This window comes from Chaetura pelagica, unplaced genomic scaffold (genome assembly GCF_000747805.2).
Source record: "Chaetura pelagica isolate M959 unplaced genomic scaffold, ChaPel_1.0 scaffold235, whole genome shotgun sequence".
NCBI lineage: Eukaryota > Metazoa > Chordata > Aves > Apodiformes > Apodidae > Chaetura > Chaetura pelagica.
In genome coordinates this window covers 2,229,465-2,248,860 of record NW_009953215.1, presented here as the reverse complement: position 1 = coordinate 2,248,860, position 19,396 = coordinate 2,229,465, and the positions used below count along the sequence as shown (strand labels likewise).

Here is a 19,396-nt window from a genome sequence, read left to right as displayed (position 1 = left end):
TTCGGAAGCAGTGATGGTTCCTGCCGGCTCGGGTCAGCCCTCAGCCGAGCAGCCCTGTCCTGTGCGGCCGCAGCACAGTGCCAGGGCTCTGGCAGCCCAGGTATCGTTGTCTGGCGTCTGTAGCGGTCATGCTCAATTATATCAGGAAATGCTGTGAAAAATCGAAGCACGATTCCAGGGTAGTATGTTCTAGCTTTTCCCGGAATTAGTGTTGAAATTGCAGCTATGGAAAGTGAGCAGCCCTGTCCTGTGCGGCCGCAGCACAGTGCCAGTGCTTTGGCAGCCCAGGTATCGTTGTCTGGCGTCTGTAGCGGTCATGCTCAATTATATCAGGAAATGCTGTGAAAAATCGAAGCACGATTCCAGGGTAGTATGTTCTAGCTTTTCCCGGAATTAGTGTTGAAATTGCAGCTATGGAAAGTTGCTTGTATGCTTGGCTGCGTCTTCAGGGAAAGCTGTGACTATCCTTTCCACCTGTGTGAAGTTGCCTATCCCTAAGTTGAATAACAAAGCCTCTGCTAATTTGAATGAGGATGTGGACTAGGGTGATAAGTATCCTCTCCAAATTACATTTGGATTAAGAGCCTTGATAGGCTCTTTAAAACAATACACATTCACCACAGTTTTTGTGTATTCCTCTGAAACAGACCTTGTCACTCCTCTCTCTCTCCCTTTCTGGAGCCCTTTTTTTTCAGTAGTTACAATGAAGCCAGTGTCTCGATGCACTAAATTCGCTAATGGAGCCAATTTAAGAACTTTCTGGGTGATTCTTTTGCACTACAGCTCTGTTCCTTTCATGGCTCTCTTTTTTTTTTTTTTTTTCCTGTTTTAACTGTGTTGCGATTTGAGCCACTGAGATGATTATGCTTTTTAAAAATACCACTTGCATATTTAACCTAGACTATTTCAGTGATCATATCCCATAGTTCAGGTGAGGGGTAGAATATTCTGTAGAATGGAATGGAAGGAATGGAGTGAGAAGCTGTTTTATAAGGTTCCAGAACAGAAATTTTTCTTGAATTTTACCTAGAATGCTTGCATTCTCTCTAGAAAGCTCCTAGATGTAGGTCAGGTATAGGCCAGATCTTCAAGTTTTAGAGTAGTTCCAACTTCCTGGAAGTCCATGTCACCATCTTACTGCAGTGCTGTGTGTGTTTCAAATAGATGATTAGAGGTAAGGTTTGTTGCAGTCAGACAGTTCTGTAGGTCCTCTGTTGTGATTGTATGGCCTGTGCCTCTTGCAGCTGTTCTGTGTGCTTTGGTGGTAATACTGAGAAATGACTGGACAAATATCTTAGTCATGCATTAATTGAAATGCAGCAAGTCTGTGTACTGGTTTAACAGGCAAAATGGCATTAACTACTTTAATCTTTTGAACATGTAATCAATTCTTCCACTTTCATTGACAAAAGGCTTTGCTTTCCTTTTCCTTTCATGTTTAACTCCTGGCAATTTTACTACTTATTAGAAGGTGCTGACTGAAATCTTGTGTGTAAATATTTTTCAATTGAGAAGACTTACTGCAACAGTGTAACTTCTGAAGTAAACTGATCGGTCACTTAGGGATGAAACTTAATGTCAAGCATTTCCCAAGTGTGTCAAACGTGATAACTTTGCAAAAAGCAGTAAAATTACATGCCTCATACCATGGTATTCTTATCTTACAGACCTTAGTTTGGGTGAAGTTCTGCTCACTTGTTTCGGTGGGTGTGTTAGGTATGTAGCTGTCTGAATAATCACAGTTCTCTTTTCCTTAGCAGAGGTTACATAACATGTCATTTAAAGGTAGCAGCATAGCAATCTAGAAGAGTTTAGCAATAGTGATTTAAGCTAAGTTACCATCCACTTTCTGCCTCTTAGGGCTTTTATGCCTCCCTTTTATTGAAAAACATAAATTAAAAAAAATAATAATAAAAATCTTGGCACTTGTAGGAAAAGTACCTGACTGATTTTCTTCAGCTAAGCAGCCTGTCAGGTGGGCTGCTGTTAATTTTGTGCCAAAAGATGCAAAGATATAGTTTGCTGTGCAATACTAGTAAATTTCAAGTTAGTTCGGGATTCTGAATATTATCTTACTGTCCTACACACAGTCAAGAAATCTCTGAATTCCCTGAGAGGAGAGGAGGAATGTCAAAATTTATTTCTATGCAGAAACTTCTACAGAGAAGCGGTTCCCACCTTAACATCTCTTCCCAGGTCTGTTGGGTAGCTACGCCCTTTGACTTCTAAACTCTCTGTGTGGCGTTTTGACAAATAATAGCCACAGAAGAGTAGTTAAGTTGATGGTGTCTCCTTGCATCCATCTCTACCAGCTTCATTCTGCTTCAAATATTTTGAGGTGGCCTGTGAGAATCTTTTGTTTGCTTCCTCACTGAATTCCTTGGAGAAACTTATTCTGGATATGCAAGGTTACAGTTTGACAGCTGATTCTCAATAGCAGTGTGGTCTTAAAAGTAGTCCCTATCCCTTCAGTTATATTGACAATCTGAATAGAAAATAGGAGTTGAGGGTGTCAAATTTGATTTGGGTTACAGTGTGGCCTGACTGCTGGGTTGTGCTGGCACACCATGGGTTAGGATGGTAGAGCCGTACTGCTAAGAAACTGCAAAGCTTTCCCAAAAGGTGCAGTCTTATGAGCATTTTGTTGGCAACTGTGTTTGCTTAAATATCTGTTCTTCCCTCTGAAGTGTTGCTATATTTGATTATTATATGCAGTGAAGCAAATAAAGGAACTGATCCAATCCTAACCTAGGAAAGTAGTTATTAATGCAGATCAGTTCTCAAGTCTGGAGTGCCAGAAATACTTACAGGTTTGGAGGGTGGGCATAGACAGGAACTGACTGAGCTGTACTCAAAGGGAAAGTTCATGAATGTTGAGAAATACCAGTTTGTTCAGGTAGCTTAAGAGTGATCTGTGATTTTTAATGCTGATCTCTTGAGTTTTTTATGGGAAGGTATTGCTGCAAGTGTGGAACATGGTTTATTTCACTCCTGTTAACCAGTACATTTAAAGTACCTACATTGAAAATTCATCAGTTCGTACTTTAGAAATATCACTTATAAATTATCTGTAAAATTAACTATTTAAATAACTATGCAGTTGCTCCAGGGGCAAAAGGGCAAAAAGTACATCCTTGCCAGGATGCTAGCTAAGTAACTAAGATGTGATGCTGAAGTAGCATGAGACTTAATGCTACTGCTGCAGTTCCTGTCTTAAAATGACATTAGAAGAATTGTTTTGAGATGCTGCATCTGCAGTGCAGCAAGGGAGGCTAGAGGTGAAAGGACAGGAAATCTGTTACAGAAAACAGTATGAAAAAAACCCACCAATATAGATGACCCAACTTATGTGAACGGAAACTTAATAGAAATTAGTTGAGCTATGTAAGGAATGGATCCTAAAATATTTATCGTAAGGGTCTATGATGCATATAGTAAATGGGAAAATGAGTAAAGATGTCTGTATGCTTAAACAGAGGTAAGAAAACGGTATATTTCTATTCTGCCTTCTAAAACAGGACTGAAGGATTCTATGAGAAAACTGAAGTTAGTATTCTTGGTGTAGGGTACATTTTTTTTTCTTAGTCATCTCTCTTGTATGAGGAATGCCTATGGGGAGGTCTAATCTGATCAGTCATGTGAGGTTTTGTATGAGCTACGTATTTTCTCTAATATGGTGGATCTTCACTGTTGTGAATACTAGTGTTCTAAATGCTTCTCTATAATCCTGAGCCCTCTAATACATATAAAAGAGCAAACAAAGTCTAGAAGTTGGCTTAAACTATTGATGAGTAAGAAAAGAAAACTATTTAATATGCATGCTTGTTTCTATTCTAAATTATGTCTACAAAGCTTTATGTAGTGAAGATAGTATTAACTGAAGGTGTAATGTTCAAGGTTAGGTGTAAATACTCCAATTTTGAAGTCAGCTGACTTTTTATTTAATTGTATGCATGTATTTTTTACTTCCCTAATTTGTGATCTAAATAGTGTTAATAACACTTTCTTTAACAGTGAACTACCTCTTATGAAATAAAGAAATGGATGGGATGGATGAAACATCTAAAAGAATCCTAGAGCCATACCAGTATTTACTTCAACTACCAGGCAAGTTTCTTTTAACTGTGTTGTTCTTATAGCAACCTTGGTCTCAGAGCACAGGCCAGGATGTTTGTCTGTTCTTGATTTGTGGACTTAAGAGTCACTGTAAGTAACACTTTTCCATTATTATTTTTTTTTTCTTCCTCTGTAGAACCACCCTTTTTGGTGAGATTGGTACAATAGTTCCAGAGTCTGTCTGTTGCAGTGTAAGTAGTATTTCAGTGGCTCTGAATACGAGTAGCTGACTTACTACTTTTTAAAACTAGTAAGGGCAAGTACTGAAAACCAGGCCCTTGTTTTGGTCTTTATCTGCTTGCTGTATGGGACTCGAGAGGATGTGCTTTGTTGGCTTTTTTGTTTATTTTTTAAATAGCCTGTTTCTTTTGTGTAATTTCTTCTCCCTGGTATATGTAGAGCCAGGTGTTGTAATGGCAAATTTTGGCTGTCCGTGGATTGCTTCACTTACCAGAGGATCAAGCAGTCCTTGTGTGGTATAAGGTCACTAGCAACACACATTCAAATTAAGCTTTGAGTATCGAACAGTACCTATTGTAGCAGAATTCAGGAGGCAGTTTGATGAAGTACTGTATGGATATGCCTCTCAGAGGCATCTTTGCTGACTAAACAGATTGTTTTCAGTGGCTTTTGCTTGTATACCTGAAGCATAAGGAAGATCATACAAGAAAACTTTGTGAAAATAGCAATGGAACTAACTTGTCATTGCACTTATTGCATGATTGTCTTCTGTCCAGCTTTTATCGCATGCAGGTGGTGGTAGGGAAGACACAAAATATGGTAAAAATTAAGAAAAATAATTCTGATAAAATTTAGAAGACCTTTGGTCCAGGCAGGTAGCATAATGAATCAACAGGCACAGTATTAAGTGGCTTTGCATATCTTCAGCAAGACCTGTGGGTCGTAATTCATTATACTGATGTATAATGAATTTTGTTACTAATCTCTACAAGTATCCAGTATTGTCTTATCTACATTAGTGACTTCATTTGACTTGGCAGTTAATGCTACTTGAGTTAAAAATAAGAAGAGGAAAGAATTTGGCAGTAACATGCCTTTTTAATGCCAGAAAGTTTGTTTCTCATTTCCTCACAGTATATTGTATTTGGATATCTTGAACTGGGTGGTGGTTTTGCTAGTGAACTACCTCCAGAATGGTCCTGAAGAAATTTACTTTCCTCCAATACCATCTTTAAGTGAGCTTTTTGTTTGGTGAGGCTACCTTATATAACCAAGGTATGTTGTAACACCTCTGCATCTTTAGCTGCTGCTAAGTTTTTAAGATACTGTAGGTACCAGCAAAAAAAGCCCTGCTTCCTAGTAAGAAATACACAACAAAGTGCCTAAAAAACCCTTCCATGGATAGAAGTGCTTGACTAGCAGCTCTTCATTTTTCTTTCATTTCAGATGATGCAGCTAAGATACACACTTAACCTTCCCACCTTGACTGCTGTGGCTGAATTCCTATACTTTGTTGAGAGCTCAACCCTGATCACTCAATGCTGATGCATAATGTTACACTTACTGAGATTGCGAGCATTTTATATCTGGTCCTGCTAAAGTATCATAAATCTGTTTGTCCACTTTGACATGTTGGTATCTTGTTAATTTAGTTTGTTTTGGAGAAGATGAGAGAAAAGGTACACTTCTGTCTGTGCAGAAATGGTGGTGTGATTTAAGAAGATACTAGGCAGGTCTAAGTAGTGACCTGTGGAAAGCTTGTACTGAGTAAGAGGTGACATGGTGAGGATTCACAAACATATAGCTGGACACTTACTATTTTTGAATCTCTGTGGCTTAGCCCAAATTCAGCAATGACAACTGTAGATCAGGAGGAGCTAGTTGTGTGAACCTTGGGATCAGTATGAGCACTAATGGTTGGTGAGGGGGGAAAATTGGACATATGCTTGCTGTTCATAATTAGGGTGGAGCCCAAATTAGGTGCCTGAGCTAATCTAACAAGCTCTTGCTTGAAGAGAGTGCATTCTGTCTTCTTTATGCTTCTTGCAATATTCTCCTGCTTCTTTTGCCAGTTCTCATCTTAATAACCAAATTATTTGGTAGTATCAATCACTGGACCTGTTAAAACCTTGCCTGGTTTATCTTCTCGTGTCTTGTTGGTGAGCTGGCACAAGCATGGGGACAAGGAGCTGTTTCTGTGTTGAATCAGCTTGAGTTTTGAGGGGCTTTTTGCAGAAGGCTTGGCTGTGTCAAAATATGTATACTTACAGCTCTACAGTAGTCCAGTTGCTTTTAAGCTTAGTTAAAAAAAGAAACTTTCCAAACAGTTTAGTAACCTATGAGATCTTGAATAAATTTAGATACATATCAAACTTTGTTTATATAAAAAGGGATTGAGTAAAAGAATTAAGATTGGGAAGAAAATAGACAACACTAGCAGGCACCTAAGTGTAGTTGCCTAGTTGTAGTGTAAGAACACAAATTTTTAACTGTTAAGGATTAATCACTCGATACAAGAGGAAGTTGATTACTCTGTATGTCATTAGTGAAATACAACTTTTAATGGTGGCAGTTTGGGGGTGATACTTAAGCTAAGCTTGTATATTACTTTGAATTCAACAGTACTAGAATAGTGGAACTGCTAGGCTTAAGGTATTTTATTATTTTACCATTTTAACTGATGGTATGGTAATTAATGTTTATTCCTTCATTAGAAGAATTTATTACTTGGGAGAGCATGCATTCTGCAACAGTATCTTTTCTTGTAAGATCTCATTGTAGTAGAACATTGCCATACTGGTTTATAGCAGCATTCTGCTTAATCTAGTATTCTGTCCATTAGTCTCATAAACAAAGTGCAATAAGCAGGCTTAACTTTCACAAATTCCAATGTGATTTGTTTCAAAAATGGCCTGGTTCAGACAGATGGTTAATATTTTATCTCTGTGTGGCTGAGTTAACAGCAGTAGCTTTTTTTGCAGAACTAAGTAGTATATGGAGTTTTAGTTGTAGTAAAACTGGTATGTTCAACGGCTTGCTATTGAAAGGGGTAGATTCTGCTCCATTTATGACTGTGCATCTTCCCTTTCATGTTATTGTTCTGGTCTTGGCTGCAGTCTTTCCTGGGCTTGTTTAGCAAGCTGAACAATAAAGACTGGCTTTTGGGTTTTGCCTTTTTCGTCTGGGTTGTTGAACTTGACCGGCTTGGTGAAGGAGTTAAGTACCAAAGGGCATGATCTCTGACATAAGTACAACCAAACTTGGCACATCAGAAGCCTTAACTTGGGCCAAGGCTTTTCAGGCTCTGAGCTGCCTGGGGTTGCCAACTGGGCTGGAAGAAAGTGATGTCCCTGCCCCTAAAAGGTGTGCAGTGGTGGAAAATGTGTCACTAAGCAAAGAAGCAGTGGAAAAGGGTCAGCAGGCTGCACAACATCAGAAATAACAGAACAAGACTGGACAGGTTCAAGAACCTGAAACCTTCAGATATATTGATGGAGGGGCAGGAACAGTCTGTACATATCAGGTTGACAGCCAATTTAACATGAGCCAGCAGTGTGCCCAGGTGGCATCCTGGCCTACATCAGGAATGCATCAGTGTGGCCAGCAGGAGTAGAGAAGTGATTGTGCCCCTGTACTCAGCACTGGTGAGGCCACACCTCGAGTTCTGCGTGCAGTTCTGGGCCCCTCGCTATAAGAACGATGTCGAGTTGCTGGAGCATGTCCAGAGGAGAGCTATCAAACTGGTGAAAGGTCTGGAAAATAAGTCCTATCACCAGAGACTGAAGGAACTGGGATTGTTTAGTTTGAATAAGAGGAGGCTGAGGGGAGACCTCGTTGCTCTCTACAACTACCTGAAAGGAAGTTATAGGGAGGTGGGAGTTGGTCTCTTCTCCCAAGTGAATAATGACAGGACGAGAGGTAATGGCCTGAAGCTGTGCCAGGGGAGCCTTAGAATTAATATTAGAAATAATTTCTTTACCAGAAGTGGTTGGACAGTGGAACAGGCTGCCCAGGGAGGTGGTGGAGTTACCATCCCTGGAAGTGTTTAAAAGAATACAGATATTGGATGATTCTTCATAGAATTACAACCAATTAAAAAATAGCATACTTTTTAAAATCCCTTGTCAGTTTTTGGAGTATTGCTAGAAAATATGGTACAGGTATGTACCTTACTAAGTTTTTTAAAAGAGCCTGTTTTGTTGATTGGTTGGTTTGTTTGTTTGTGTTGGGGGGTTGTTGTTTTTTTGTTGGTGGTGGTGGTTTGGTTTTGTTCGCTTGTTTTTGAAAGGAGAGCAGTTGTAGCATTCAAGAATACACATGCTACGTGAGATGGAAGTTAATCATAATTTAGGGTGTTACCTGATCTTTATGAAGTAAACCTCCTTCCTAAGTGCAGTAGAGCAGAACTGATTGCATCCATTACAGTAATTTGTGTTTTACTCTAGGAGGTACTAAACTTCATAGACTTTCAATAGGTTCCAGGAAAGAAAAATCCACTTTGGACATAAATTGTACACTTGGCAGCTGAGGTAAGCTGAACATGGTTCCTGCTGGCTCAGTCAAAACAATATTCCTCTAGTAGAATTTTAAGTATCCCAGATGAACTGTGTTAAAAATTTAACTCTCACTGAAGGTGAGGGAATTGCCCTCTACTTATTAGTTCAACCATAAGACAACTTCACTATTTCAAAAAGACAAGTATGCATTTCTATTTCTGCAGAGCAAATATGGCTGTAAGAACTGTCACAACTTTTAATATGTAAATTGTTTTTCCTCAAGATCTTTTACTACAAGAGATTAAATAAAATCTGTAACTGTTGACAAACTAAGTTTCCATTGTTTTTAAAAACCTATGAAAGTAACCAAACTGTGACAGTTGAGATGACACTCCAAGGTTAGAAGGATGGGGTGGTAGCAAGGGCCCTCAGCCTGTTGCTTGGAGATATGCTGGATACACTGCAGCGCACTTGAGTCCTACAGAGATGAGCCAGAGGCTGCTGAGGTAATAGGATCCAGCAGGGAAGCACCAGAGAAATATCTCAAAGGAAGTTGTGCCAGGGGAGGTTTTGACTGGATATTAGAAAGAATTTCTTTATTGAAAGACTAGTTGAACAATGGAACAGGCTGCCCAGGGAGGTGGTGGAGTTACCATCCCTGGAAGTGTTTAAAAGAAATACAGATATAGTGCTTAGCAACATGATTTAAGCACTGAACAAGTAAATTAGGTTATAGTAGGGGAATTTAGGTTATGGCTGGACTTGATGATCTTCAAAGTCCCTTCCAACCTGGATGATTCTGTGATTCTATGATTGTAGGTTGGGAAATGGATACTGTCACAATGGTGAACGCTGGGAGCTGATGTCTTCTTGAATCAGGAGAGATTCCTGTTTCTTGCACACATCTACAACTGCCAAGTAGGATCAATGTACTGGAACAAAAGTGCTTGGCTGCTTCAGGCCAACACCTAGTGGCAGCAGCAAGTGGTAGTAGTGGGGAGACTGCCTCTTGCCAGAGACAGAGGCCTCCATCTGAGCTGCTGTCCTTGAAGGTTTGCTGCTTCTGGGTAGTTCTGATCAGGAATGTTATGGAGAGACCAAGGTGTTTCACTCTCAGACTACTTAACCCTGCTACTCTTCTGCTTGAACGCTAATGGATATAGCAAGGGAATGCCTGAAGCTTATCAAGCATAACTATGTAGCTTTTGGAATGGGTGCCAAGGGCACAGGAAGCCCAGTCGGCTTTTCTCCATGATCCTCAACGCCCTCTCTCTCGTGATCAAGAGGAACAGACAGATCCTGCCTGTTAACAGGTAGTTGCACAGCTGATACTGATAGCAGATATTTGGGGTTTATGACCATGCGGCTGCCTTTGTGGAACAAGGATTACCAGGAGGAGATACCATTCACCTAACCAAGTCAGGACCAAGTGTCTCTACCAACAGGCTAAGCAACCTGGTGAGAAGTGACTTAAACTAGAAGTTACAATAAAGGGGGAATGGCTACCCACAATCAGGTAATGAAAAGGTGAACCTGTAAACAAAGGATGTAGGCTGATGTGGACAAGAGAGACTCTGTAATCATCAGAGCAGTGCTAAATGCAGCCCATTCCAGGTGTATGCACTTAAACAAGGAAGTATGTACAGGACAACATGATGGGGAAAGCTCTCTCTTTCTGGGGAATCTGCAGGACTGGTTGCCTCTACACAAAGCATACAGCACAGGGAATAAACAGGAGGAGTTAGAGATCTGCATGCAGTTGCAGGGCTCTAGTTTTATTGGGATATCTGATGTGGGATAGCTTGGTCAGCTGGAGTGCTGCAGTGGATGGATATGGATTGCTGTTGTGGTTTGGGCCTAACCCACCAACAAAACCAGCCACATGGCCGCTTGCTCACTCCTCCCTTGCACACACTGTGGGGTGGGGAGGACAAAGGACAGCTACTGGAAGCTCATGGGTCGAGCCATGGTCATAGGCAAAATTCAACTTGGGGAAAAATAATTTACTTCTAATCAAATGCACACAGACAACACAAAGAGCAGTACTTACATGTGTTACTCCGCCCATCCCTTCTTCCCGGCCCCAAAATGCTTTGTTCCTACTTTCTCCACCTCCTTCCCTCCAGTGACACAGGAGGACAGGGGATGGGATTTAAAGCAGTTTAGTCTATTTCCTGTCCTTCTTTACTCCTCAGGGAGGATTTATTGCAGTCCTCCCCTGTTCCCCCATGGGGTGCCTTCCATGGGAGGGAGTCCTTCATGAACCTCTTTGACATGAGTCCTTCCCATGAGGTGCAGTCCCTTCAGAAGCAAGCTGCTTCAGCACAGGCTTCCTGCAGAGTCATGGGCTACTTCAGGAACAGTTGCCTCCCCTGGCATGGGGTCCTGCATATCCAAGTCCACAGGCTGCAAGTCCACATTTGCCCCTCCTGGCACCTTCAGGGGATGCTCTGTCATGTTCCTCTATGGGGCACAGGGGGACAAGCCTGCCGTCTCACTATGGGCTGCAGGGGGACTTCTGCTTGCGCATCCCCTTCATCCTTACCAGCCTCAGGATTTCCACTCCTGCACTGCTCTGCTCCTATCCAGCTCAGCTGTTCTTTGCTCTCTCTGCTTTCAGCTTTTATATCAGTTCGTTCATATGTTAATTGCAGAGACACATCTGTTGTCTCTCTAATGGCTTGGCCTTGGCCACCTGAGCTGGGGAAGCTTTCAGTAGCTTCTTACAGGAGCCACCCCTGGGGCTCCTCCCCTGCTACCAAAACCATGCCAGAACCAGACCAGCATAATTGCCTAGGAAGGCAGTCTGGGATAGCAAGGACTGGGAGTTGCCTTTCATGTGAAAGAGCAGCTGAACTGCATGGAGTACTGCCTTCAGTCAGATGATAAGCCTAGCAAGAGTTTATGGGTTAAATTAGAGGGCAGAACAATAGGGGTGACACTACAGTAAGTCTTTGCTACAGACCACATGTGTAGGAAGAAGTAGATGAGGTCTTCAGATAACTGGAAGATGCCTCATATTTGAAGGCCCCAGTCCTCATGAGGTACTTAAGCTATCTCAGTATCTGGTAGAAGAAGCAACACAGTGGGAGACAGGCAATCCAAGAGGTTTCTGGAATGTGTTGATGACCACTGGTAATACAGGTAATTAAGAAGGAAGGCATTATGCTTTATCTCACACTTAGAAACAAGGAAGAACTGCTTAGGACATAAAGACTGGGGGCAACCTTGGCTGCAGTGACCATGGGATAGTGGCCTTCAGGATCCTGAGAGGAAGGAATAAGGCAAAATCGGAGTAACAGCCCTGGACTACTTAACACTGTTTTGAGCAGGGGAGTTAAACTAGGCAATTCTACAGTTACCTTCATCCATCACAAGTGACTATCCACATTTGAATATGGGCCTGCACTCTTTGCTTGTCTTTCTACAGTTCACCTCTGCTGGATGTGTTGGCTTCATGTCTGCTTGGGGAATTCACCCATTTAGCCCTAATCCATCAGAGCACAGGGCTAGACAGGAAGGTGTACAATAAAGCTGAGGTAATGTAGTAGCTTGCAGTAGCATACAAAAGGGCAATTCCCCCTTCCCCCTGCTCTCAGATTCTGCTGCTTACCCTGTACAAACTCTGGCAGACCCATTTCATAAGCTGACTCAGTACAGAAGCTGGCAAGAAAAAGCTGGCAGAAATCTCACCTAGCAAAAAGCAGATAGTTTTCTGCTGGGGTAATGAGCTGAATTAGCTCAGTGAGGCTCTAATGAGGGCTAGATTATTAGTCCCCCTGCTCATTCTTACAATGTTCTAGCTCTTTTATCTACCCTCAGTGTAAGTGGGGTGCTCCCCTAAGGGCATAGTCTGTGGTCACTTCAATGCAGCAAGAGTGAAGAATTACTAATGAGGAGTTTTGGGTCAGTACTCTGTCACAAGAGCAATTGTGTAAATAGTTAAGTCAAGCTGATTTTTTTTTTTTTTAGAGGAGCATTTTATCTATCTAAAGACAGATAAAGAGGTGGCAGAGATTGTCCTATTGTCCTCAGTACATCTTTAATTTAACTTGATCTTTGTTTAATGGATATGGCTTGTAGAAGGAATTTAATCAGTGAATCTGTTATTTTCTGAATTTTTTCTCACCCTTTCTACCTAGCATTACTAAGGAGAAAAGCTTTCTATAGTTGCTGTTTAATTTGGGTAATTTGGGAATCTTAAGCAGATGAAACTGAATTCATTTAGCATAACTTCGATAAAAACTTGATGCAGTAATATCTATTATATATCTATTATAGCTCTATACAGTAGATGGAGCTTCTAATCTTGGAAGCTAGTCCTCCATATTCTTTAATTTTACAATAGTCTGCATAGAATAATTAACAGAGCAGTGATGCGACATTGAAGAATCTGGATAGTTCTGCTAGTGTTAAATTTTACTCTTTTTAATTTTGTCCTGTGTCCCTGGATTGTTGTTCTGTCTAGTCTGGGGAGAGAAGAGGCATGGTAAGGAATGGAGGCTTTCACATCTAGGCTTTTGAGAGCAGTATTAGATGGGTTTGGTCTTTTGCCATCACAGTATGGTTGTAGACATGAAACATGCATACAGAAAATTGTTATGGTATCACATAGACTAGGATTGACTTCAGAACAAGATAAATAAGCATTTATGTAGCAATAATGTTCCTTTAAAGGGGCTCACATAAACAAATCTGAACCTATAAAAGGAAAGATGGATGTTTCGCTATACAGAATGTTTTTTCCTTGAATAGCCAGTGTCTAGACAGTCTTGCTAGACAAGGTAGGCAAGTCTAACAATTCAAGTCCTGTCTGTGCTAGGGAACAGAAGTGGCTAAACTCACTATGCATGTTAATATTCTATTCAGAGTGTGTGCTAGTAGTTATGTTACTCATGATAAAATAAAACTTGTTGCTGAACATCCAGCATTCCATAAGCAGATTTTCTAGGAAACACATTCATAAAACAAGAGTTAGCTGCCTAATGTAAAAAAGTAAGTATTATCTGAATCAATATAACTTAGAAGTTAAGATAAGATACATTTCCTTAGTGTGATATCTCTGAGTAGTTTTCTTAATGGATGTACTGAAATGCTTGTTAATACTTAAGTGGCAAGCTCTACAGTTTGGTAGATGTTTGTAACAGTTATTCTCAGTATTTTTCAGCAGTCTTTTCTTCTCAGTTAACTCATGGAATTTTAAAATAAAATATTGAACTTCTGGAGAGCATTTTGACCCTGCCTTGTGCAATACTGATGGTTAAAGTGTGTAGTGAGTCAGATCAGGGAACCAATCTGGCTGAAATCTGATTTAGCCACATGGGGAAGAGGGATGAGGTCTTGAATGTCTCAAGTGTTTCAAAGCCTTAGTATATGCAGATGTTGGGAGAAGCAGTTCTAACTTAAATTGGTGGTGGTGCTTTGATAATGTAGGAAGTTTTTAAATTCTTGGTCACCACTCTAATTTTTTATTTAAATTTAAGCTCTGGTTACCTGGGATACCTGTGTTAAAACAGTGGATGTCTAAGTCAGGAAATAACTTATTTAAATAAGCAGGTTTTTAAAAAAATAATTTAGAACCAGATATATACTTTTCTGACAGAGAGCAAGTCTGACATGAGTAGCTTAAAATATCTGCATTGCTGTTTGAGAGACAAAACAATTCCTTCCTCCAGTAGAAAGTGTTTAAAACTGAGCATAGAAAACAAAATGGAGAAAATAAGCCAGTGATAGTGTATGTCCAGTTAAGAATGCCTTTCACACAGGAGAGAGCCAGAGGGCAAAGCTATGGGGAAAAGGAAGCACCTTTTCACTAGTCTCTTCTAGTGCAAACCAACATACAGTGGTGATGAGAAGCAGTGGAAATCTTTGAGAATGGAAACAAAAATTGAAGCTGTGGCTTCAGAGCCCAAACCACAAAGCTATTGCTTACCTGGTGCTGACTTAATTAGAAAAGGAAAAATCCTCAGTCCAATTTCTCCAGGGTATATAACTGCAAGTTAATATACCTATTTTTATTATTCTGTTCTGTATGTGCTGGTCACACAACAGTAGAGAAGCCTTAAGGGGACATCCAGATACTGACATGTCTTTAGTGCTATGGGCAAGATGTTGTCATCAACATGAAGACTAATATTGCAGAATTGTGAACTTATATCTCTCAGTATATCTTGAGACAAGCAATATGGAACCCACTGGCTAGGTTTGCACTGCTTTGAGGCTTATTTAAAACTTTCTAAGGGCCTTGTTGATGTGAGCTACAGATGCAGAGCTGTTTGTCTAGACCTGTCTTGCAGTTATTTTAAGATCTTGCACACAGCTGAACTCCTGAATGTTTAGAGCAGTGTTGTCTCAATGTGGGTTGGGAGTGACTTTATTTCATATTGATTATTATTGGACATTGTACATGACTCCTAGCAATTTATAAAAGAAAGCTGGCATCAGTAGTTCATAGACACACAGGTTAGCTTCTATTAAAATTAACTCCATAATGTACAATGTGTCTGGATTTAATAGTAATGCTTATTTTAACATTATGCTTGGACTTTTGATCTTGTCTTTCATTCCTTTGAAACAAGGTGATTGCTTGGCTTCACGAAACTAGATTTAGCCAAAGCAGAGCAGATCCTATTATTCATAGGTAGACTTCTCGGGTATAAGATACTGCCTGAATTCTTGGTCTCTTCAGAATGTTCTGTTCAGAGTTAGAGGTTTTTTTAAGTATGTCAATTGTCACTTTTCTGTTTTACAAATTGTTAGGAGCAAGTGAAGAGTACTACTGCAGAAAGACCTAAAAATTGAGAGAAATAAGTATTCAACAAATATCTTCAACTAATAACAAACCATTATTAAAAATTAATCTGTTACATACACAAAATCAACATGCCTGGAAAACTAGGGCTTAGTTGCAGAAGTAGTAAGCTTGCAAAGGCTACCAATGTACTCAGGATGACTTACTAAACTACCAAAATTAAATACAGAAATCTGTATATATGTACTTTGCATATTACTGTGAAATGTTTAAAACTGAGGTTGCTGGTAATTGTGATGTTTATACAATGAAGACACAAGCTGGACACTTACTATGATACATTTTCTGCTTTCGAGTGATTGTACTGATCAGCTTAACAGTCTCAAATCAGCTATAGTTGTTAAGACAAACTGCTGTCCCTAACAATGAATTTTGTGTTTGTTTTTTTAATATATAAATGCCTATAATATTTTTATTGTAGGTAAGCAAGTGAGAACCAAACTGTCACAGGCCTTTAATCACTGGCTGAATGTTCCAGAAGATAAAATACAGGTACTGGCTAATTATTTTTAAAAGACTGTTAGCTTTCTTCCAAGGTTACTGATAACAGATGATTATCTCACATAGCATAAGTGATCAGAAATCTCTGAATGCACTGATTTCTGAATGTATTAAAGTAAACTTTCAGGAAAACAACTTCAGTGCAAAACTTTGACTGTGATGTAACACTTAAGTCACTGAAGTAATTTCTTTATCTTACATAGAATAGTTACTTCTTTCCAAGTGTGCTCAACTTTAAGTTGAAGATAAGCAGCTACCATTGGTACCCACTTAACATGACTCAATTATTGACACTGAGTTTTCAGTGACTAATGAAAATTACCTTATGCACTACACAGATATAGTGGTTGTACCATACTCGACACTACCTCTTAAGTACTGCCCCTGTACTCAACACTCATGAGGCTGCACCTCGAGTACTGTGTTCAGTTTTGAGCCACTCACTACAAGAAGGACACTGAGGTGCTGGAGCAAATCCAGAGAAGGGAAACAAAACTGGTGAAGGGTCTAGAGCACAAGTCCTGTGAGGAGCGACTGAGGGAACTGGGGTTGTTCAGTCTGAAGAAAAGCAGTCTGAGAGGAGACTTTATAACTCTCTTCAGCCACCTGAAAGGAGCTTGTAGCAAGGTGGGTGTTGGGTCTCTTCTCTCAAGTGATAAGTGATATGATGAGAAGAAATGGCCTCAAGTTATGCTTGGGAAGGCTTATTAGGATATTCCTAGGATATTAGGAAGAATTCTGGCATTCCTTATAGAACATATTTTAGCCTAGATCATTTGTCTTTGTGTAGTTTATTTAGATGAGTACAGTTAAAGATACTGTTCCTTGGTAGCTAATTTTGCTATTGGCTGCTACCATTTCACTTTTTTCCCAGCCAAGTGCTCTCATTTTTTTCACCACTTAACTGCATCTGCAGTGTTCATGTGGTGCTGCACCGAGACACTTGTTAAATTAGAGAACACTGAGTTGTCAGATGAACTTCTTAAGAAAGCACTAAAATGGCCTAGTACAGGGCTAAATAAATTTTAAGGCTATTGCAACTAAGGAAGTTGAAATCTGTTGGTGTGATAATGTAGCAGCCACTGATTAGTCAGTCTTAGGTTGTAAGAAAGTGTAACACTGTACTGGTTTTTCAACTTTCATTATGAAGAGCAGTCCTTTCATTTCCTCAGGCTACTTCCTGATGTCTTCTAAAGGAAACTATTTTTGTTGTCTGAACTTTTTTACTTCTTACTTTCAACTTTGAAGCATTTTTTATAGTCTTTTCTTAAGATCACAAAAGAACAATTAACACAGTCATGAAGCACTGTTTCAATTAAACCTTAAATGTCTAAAAGCTGCAAAAAGTCGTTAAACTGACAGTAATATGAAATAGGTTAGCAAGAGAAATGCTAAAATAGGTGTATTGAAGGAATTCACAGAATACAGGGGAACTTTCCTGTTATAGTACTGGGAATGACATATAATGAAGTGAAAGAATATTCAGACAAATAGGTATGGTAAAGTTTTTCAGTAAGTACTCTGTCCTCTGATTTAAAGTCAGTGGGCACTTTACAGGTCAGTGCTGCTTAAGTAGACTGTTCTTGTAGGCGTATCTTGGTCAAACAATTAGATTGCTGGCTTTTAATCTTGGGGACAGTGGTCACTGAACACTAGATAACTAGAACCTCAAAAAAATTCTTCCAGTGCAGTCCCTCTTACTTTTTCCTACAGCACCCACCAAATAGGACCATACCAGGTACTTGCCACTATTTAATGGTGGCCTTGGTATTTATTTAGGTGCAGTTTAGATGAATGTTGACTGAGTGCAGGGTTTGTAACTAGCAAGTGTAATTGGTTCATTAGCTTTAAAATAGCATCTTAATCAGGTATGTTTTGTAGTGATTTTTATGCAGAATGCAGTCCTAGATGCTTACATATATTTCCATTGAAGCAGGTGCTGAATATGCCTGTTTCTTGCATAGCAGCTGTGCATTAAAGAGAGTATGTAGTGTTAAAACCTTCTAGTTGAATTGTCCTGCTTTGGAATAAAATGCAGTCAGCTACAAGCTTGATGGTCTCAAGAGTTTATTATGTACCTCAGCTGGTATATGATATCTGTACTGAGGAACTAGTAAGTGTGTAGAAAGCTTCCCAAGAGAAGTTGTAGCTGTTGCCTTTCTGCCAAGGATTTTCTAAATGACAGTTCAGAGAGAATAGTCTATATGTTAAGAGCTTGGTACTGAAGATAATTGCAGAGTGTGAGGAAGGATTTTTCTCCACTTATGAAAACAAGGTTTATGGGACAAATGTGTTAATGGATGATACCTAACACTCTCGAGAACTGACTTTGGGGGATCTCAGAATAGTGAATCTAAAACATGTCACAGCGTGTTGCTTTTCTTTTCTTCTGTTTATGTTTCTAATAACAGTTACTGCATGACTCCTAGACAATAGCATATTTTTGGACTGTAGCAACAACAAAGAGGAATGTGCCAATGGAAACACTTTAAGTAAATTCACTTTAGTCTGAAAAAAAAATCACACAAAAGATGTGATGATCCAGGATGTACAGCAAACTGGCCGATGAAAAGAATCATATATCTCTATTAATTTTTAAAAAGTGGTGTAGAGGGGAGCCTTAGTGATAGAGAATAAAATTCTTTAAAACTTTATCCATTTTAAATAAGGTCTTGCAAAACTGGAGATTAAATTACAGTGAGAGACTTAATTTTCTCTTCTTGTAATAGGTTATCATTGAAGTGACAGAGATGTTGCACAATGCAAGCCTACTTGTGGATGATATTGAAGATAACTCAAAGCTACGACGGGGCTTTCCAGTGGCACACAGTATCTATGGAATTCCATCTGTAATCAACTGTGCTAATTATGTGTATTTCCTTGGCTTAGAGAAGGTTTTAACCCTTGATCATCCAGATGCTGTTAAAGTTTTTACCCGTCAACTTCTGGAACTCCATAAAGGTCAAGGCTTGGATATTTACTGGCGGGATACTTATACCTGTCCTACAGAAGCTGAATATAAAGCTATGGTACTGCAAAAGACAGGTGGTCTCTTTGGACTAGCTGTAGGCCTCATGCAGCTGTTCTCAAATTATAAGAAAGACTTAAAGCCACTCCTTAACACACTTGGCCTCTTCTTCCAAATAAGAGATGACTATGCCAACTTGCACTCCAAAGAATATAGTGAAAACAAGAGTTTCTGTGAAGACTTAACTGAGGGCAAGTTCTCATTCCCAACCATCCATGCAATTTGGTCAAGACCTGAAAGTACTCAGGTGCAAAACATTTTACGTCAAAGGACAGAGAACATAGATATTAAAAAATACTGTGTACATTACCTTGAAAATGTGGGTTCCTTTGAGTACACTCGGAATACATTGAAAGAGCTTGAATCTGAAGCCTATAAACAAATTGAATTGCTTGGGGGAAACCCTGAGCTTGTAGCACTAGTTGAACAGCTTAGCAAAATGTTCAAAGAAACTGAAAATTAAAAACTTAACTGCTGGCGGTG

The 19,396-nt window shown here is 39.7% G+C and overlaps 1 protein-coding gene across 1 annotated transcript; it reads left to right on the top strand.

The window, feature by feature from the left end:
* The first annotated feature begins 4,012 nt into the window (after positions 1-4,012).
* GGPS1 (geranylgeranyl diphosphate synthase 1) lies at positions 4,013-19,396 on the top strand. Its single transcript, XM_009997592.1, has 3 exons — positions 4,013-4,107; positions 15,806-15,876; positions 18,615-19,396. The coding sequence occupies exons 1-3, from the start codon at positions 4,041-4,043 to the stop codon at positions 19,374-19,376; spliced, it is 900 nt and encodes a 299-aa protein (XP_009995894.1). The 5' UTR covers positions 4,013-4,040; the 3' UTR covers positions 19,377-19,396.

Excerpts from the sequence above, each read along its gene's own strand:
- GGPS1 (XM_009997592.1), top strand. The coding sequence starts at position 4,041 with ATGGATGGGATGGATGAAACATCTAAAAGAATCCTAGAGCCATACCAG. Across the intron at positions 4,108-15,805 it reads GTATTTACTTCAACTACCAG|GTAAGCAAGTGAGAACCAAA; the intron begins GCAAGTTTCTTT and ends TTTTTATTGTAG. Across the intron at positions 15,877-18,614 it reads TTCCAGAAGATAAAATACAG|GTTATCATTGAAGTGACAGA; the intron begins GTACTGGCTAAT and ends TTCTTGTAATAG.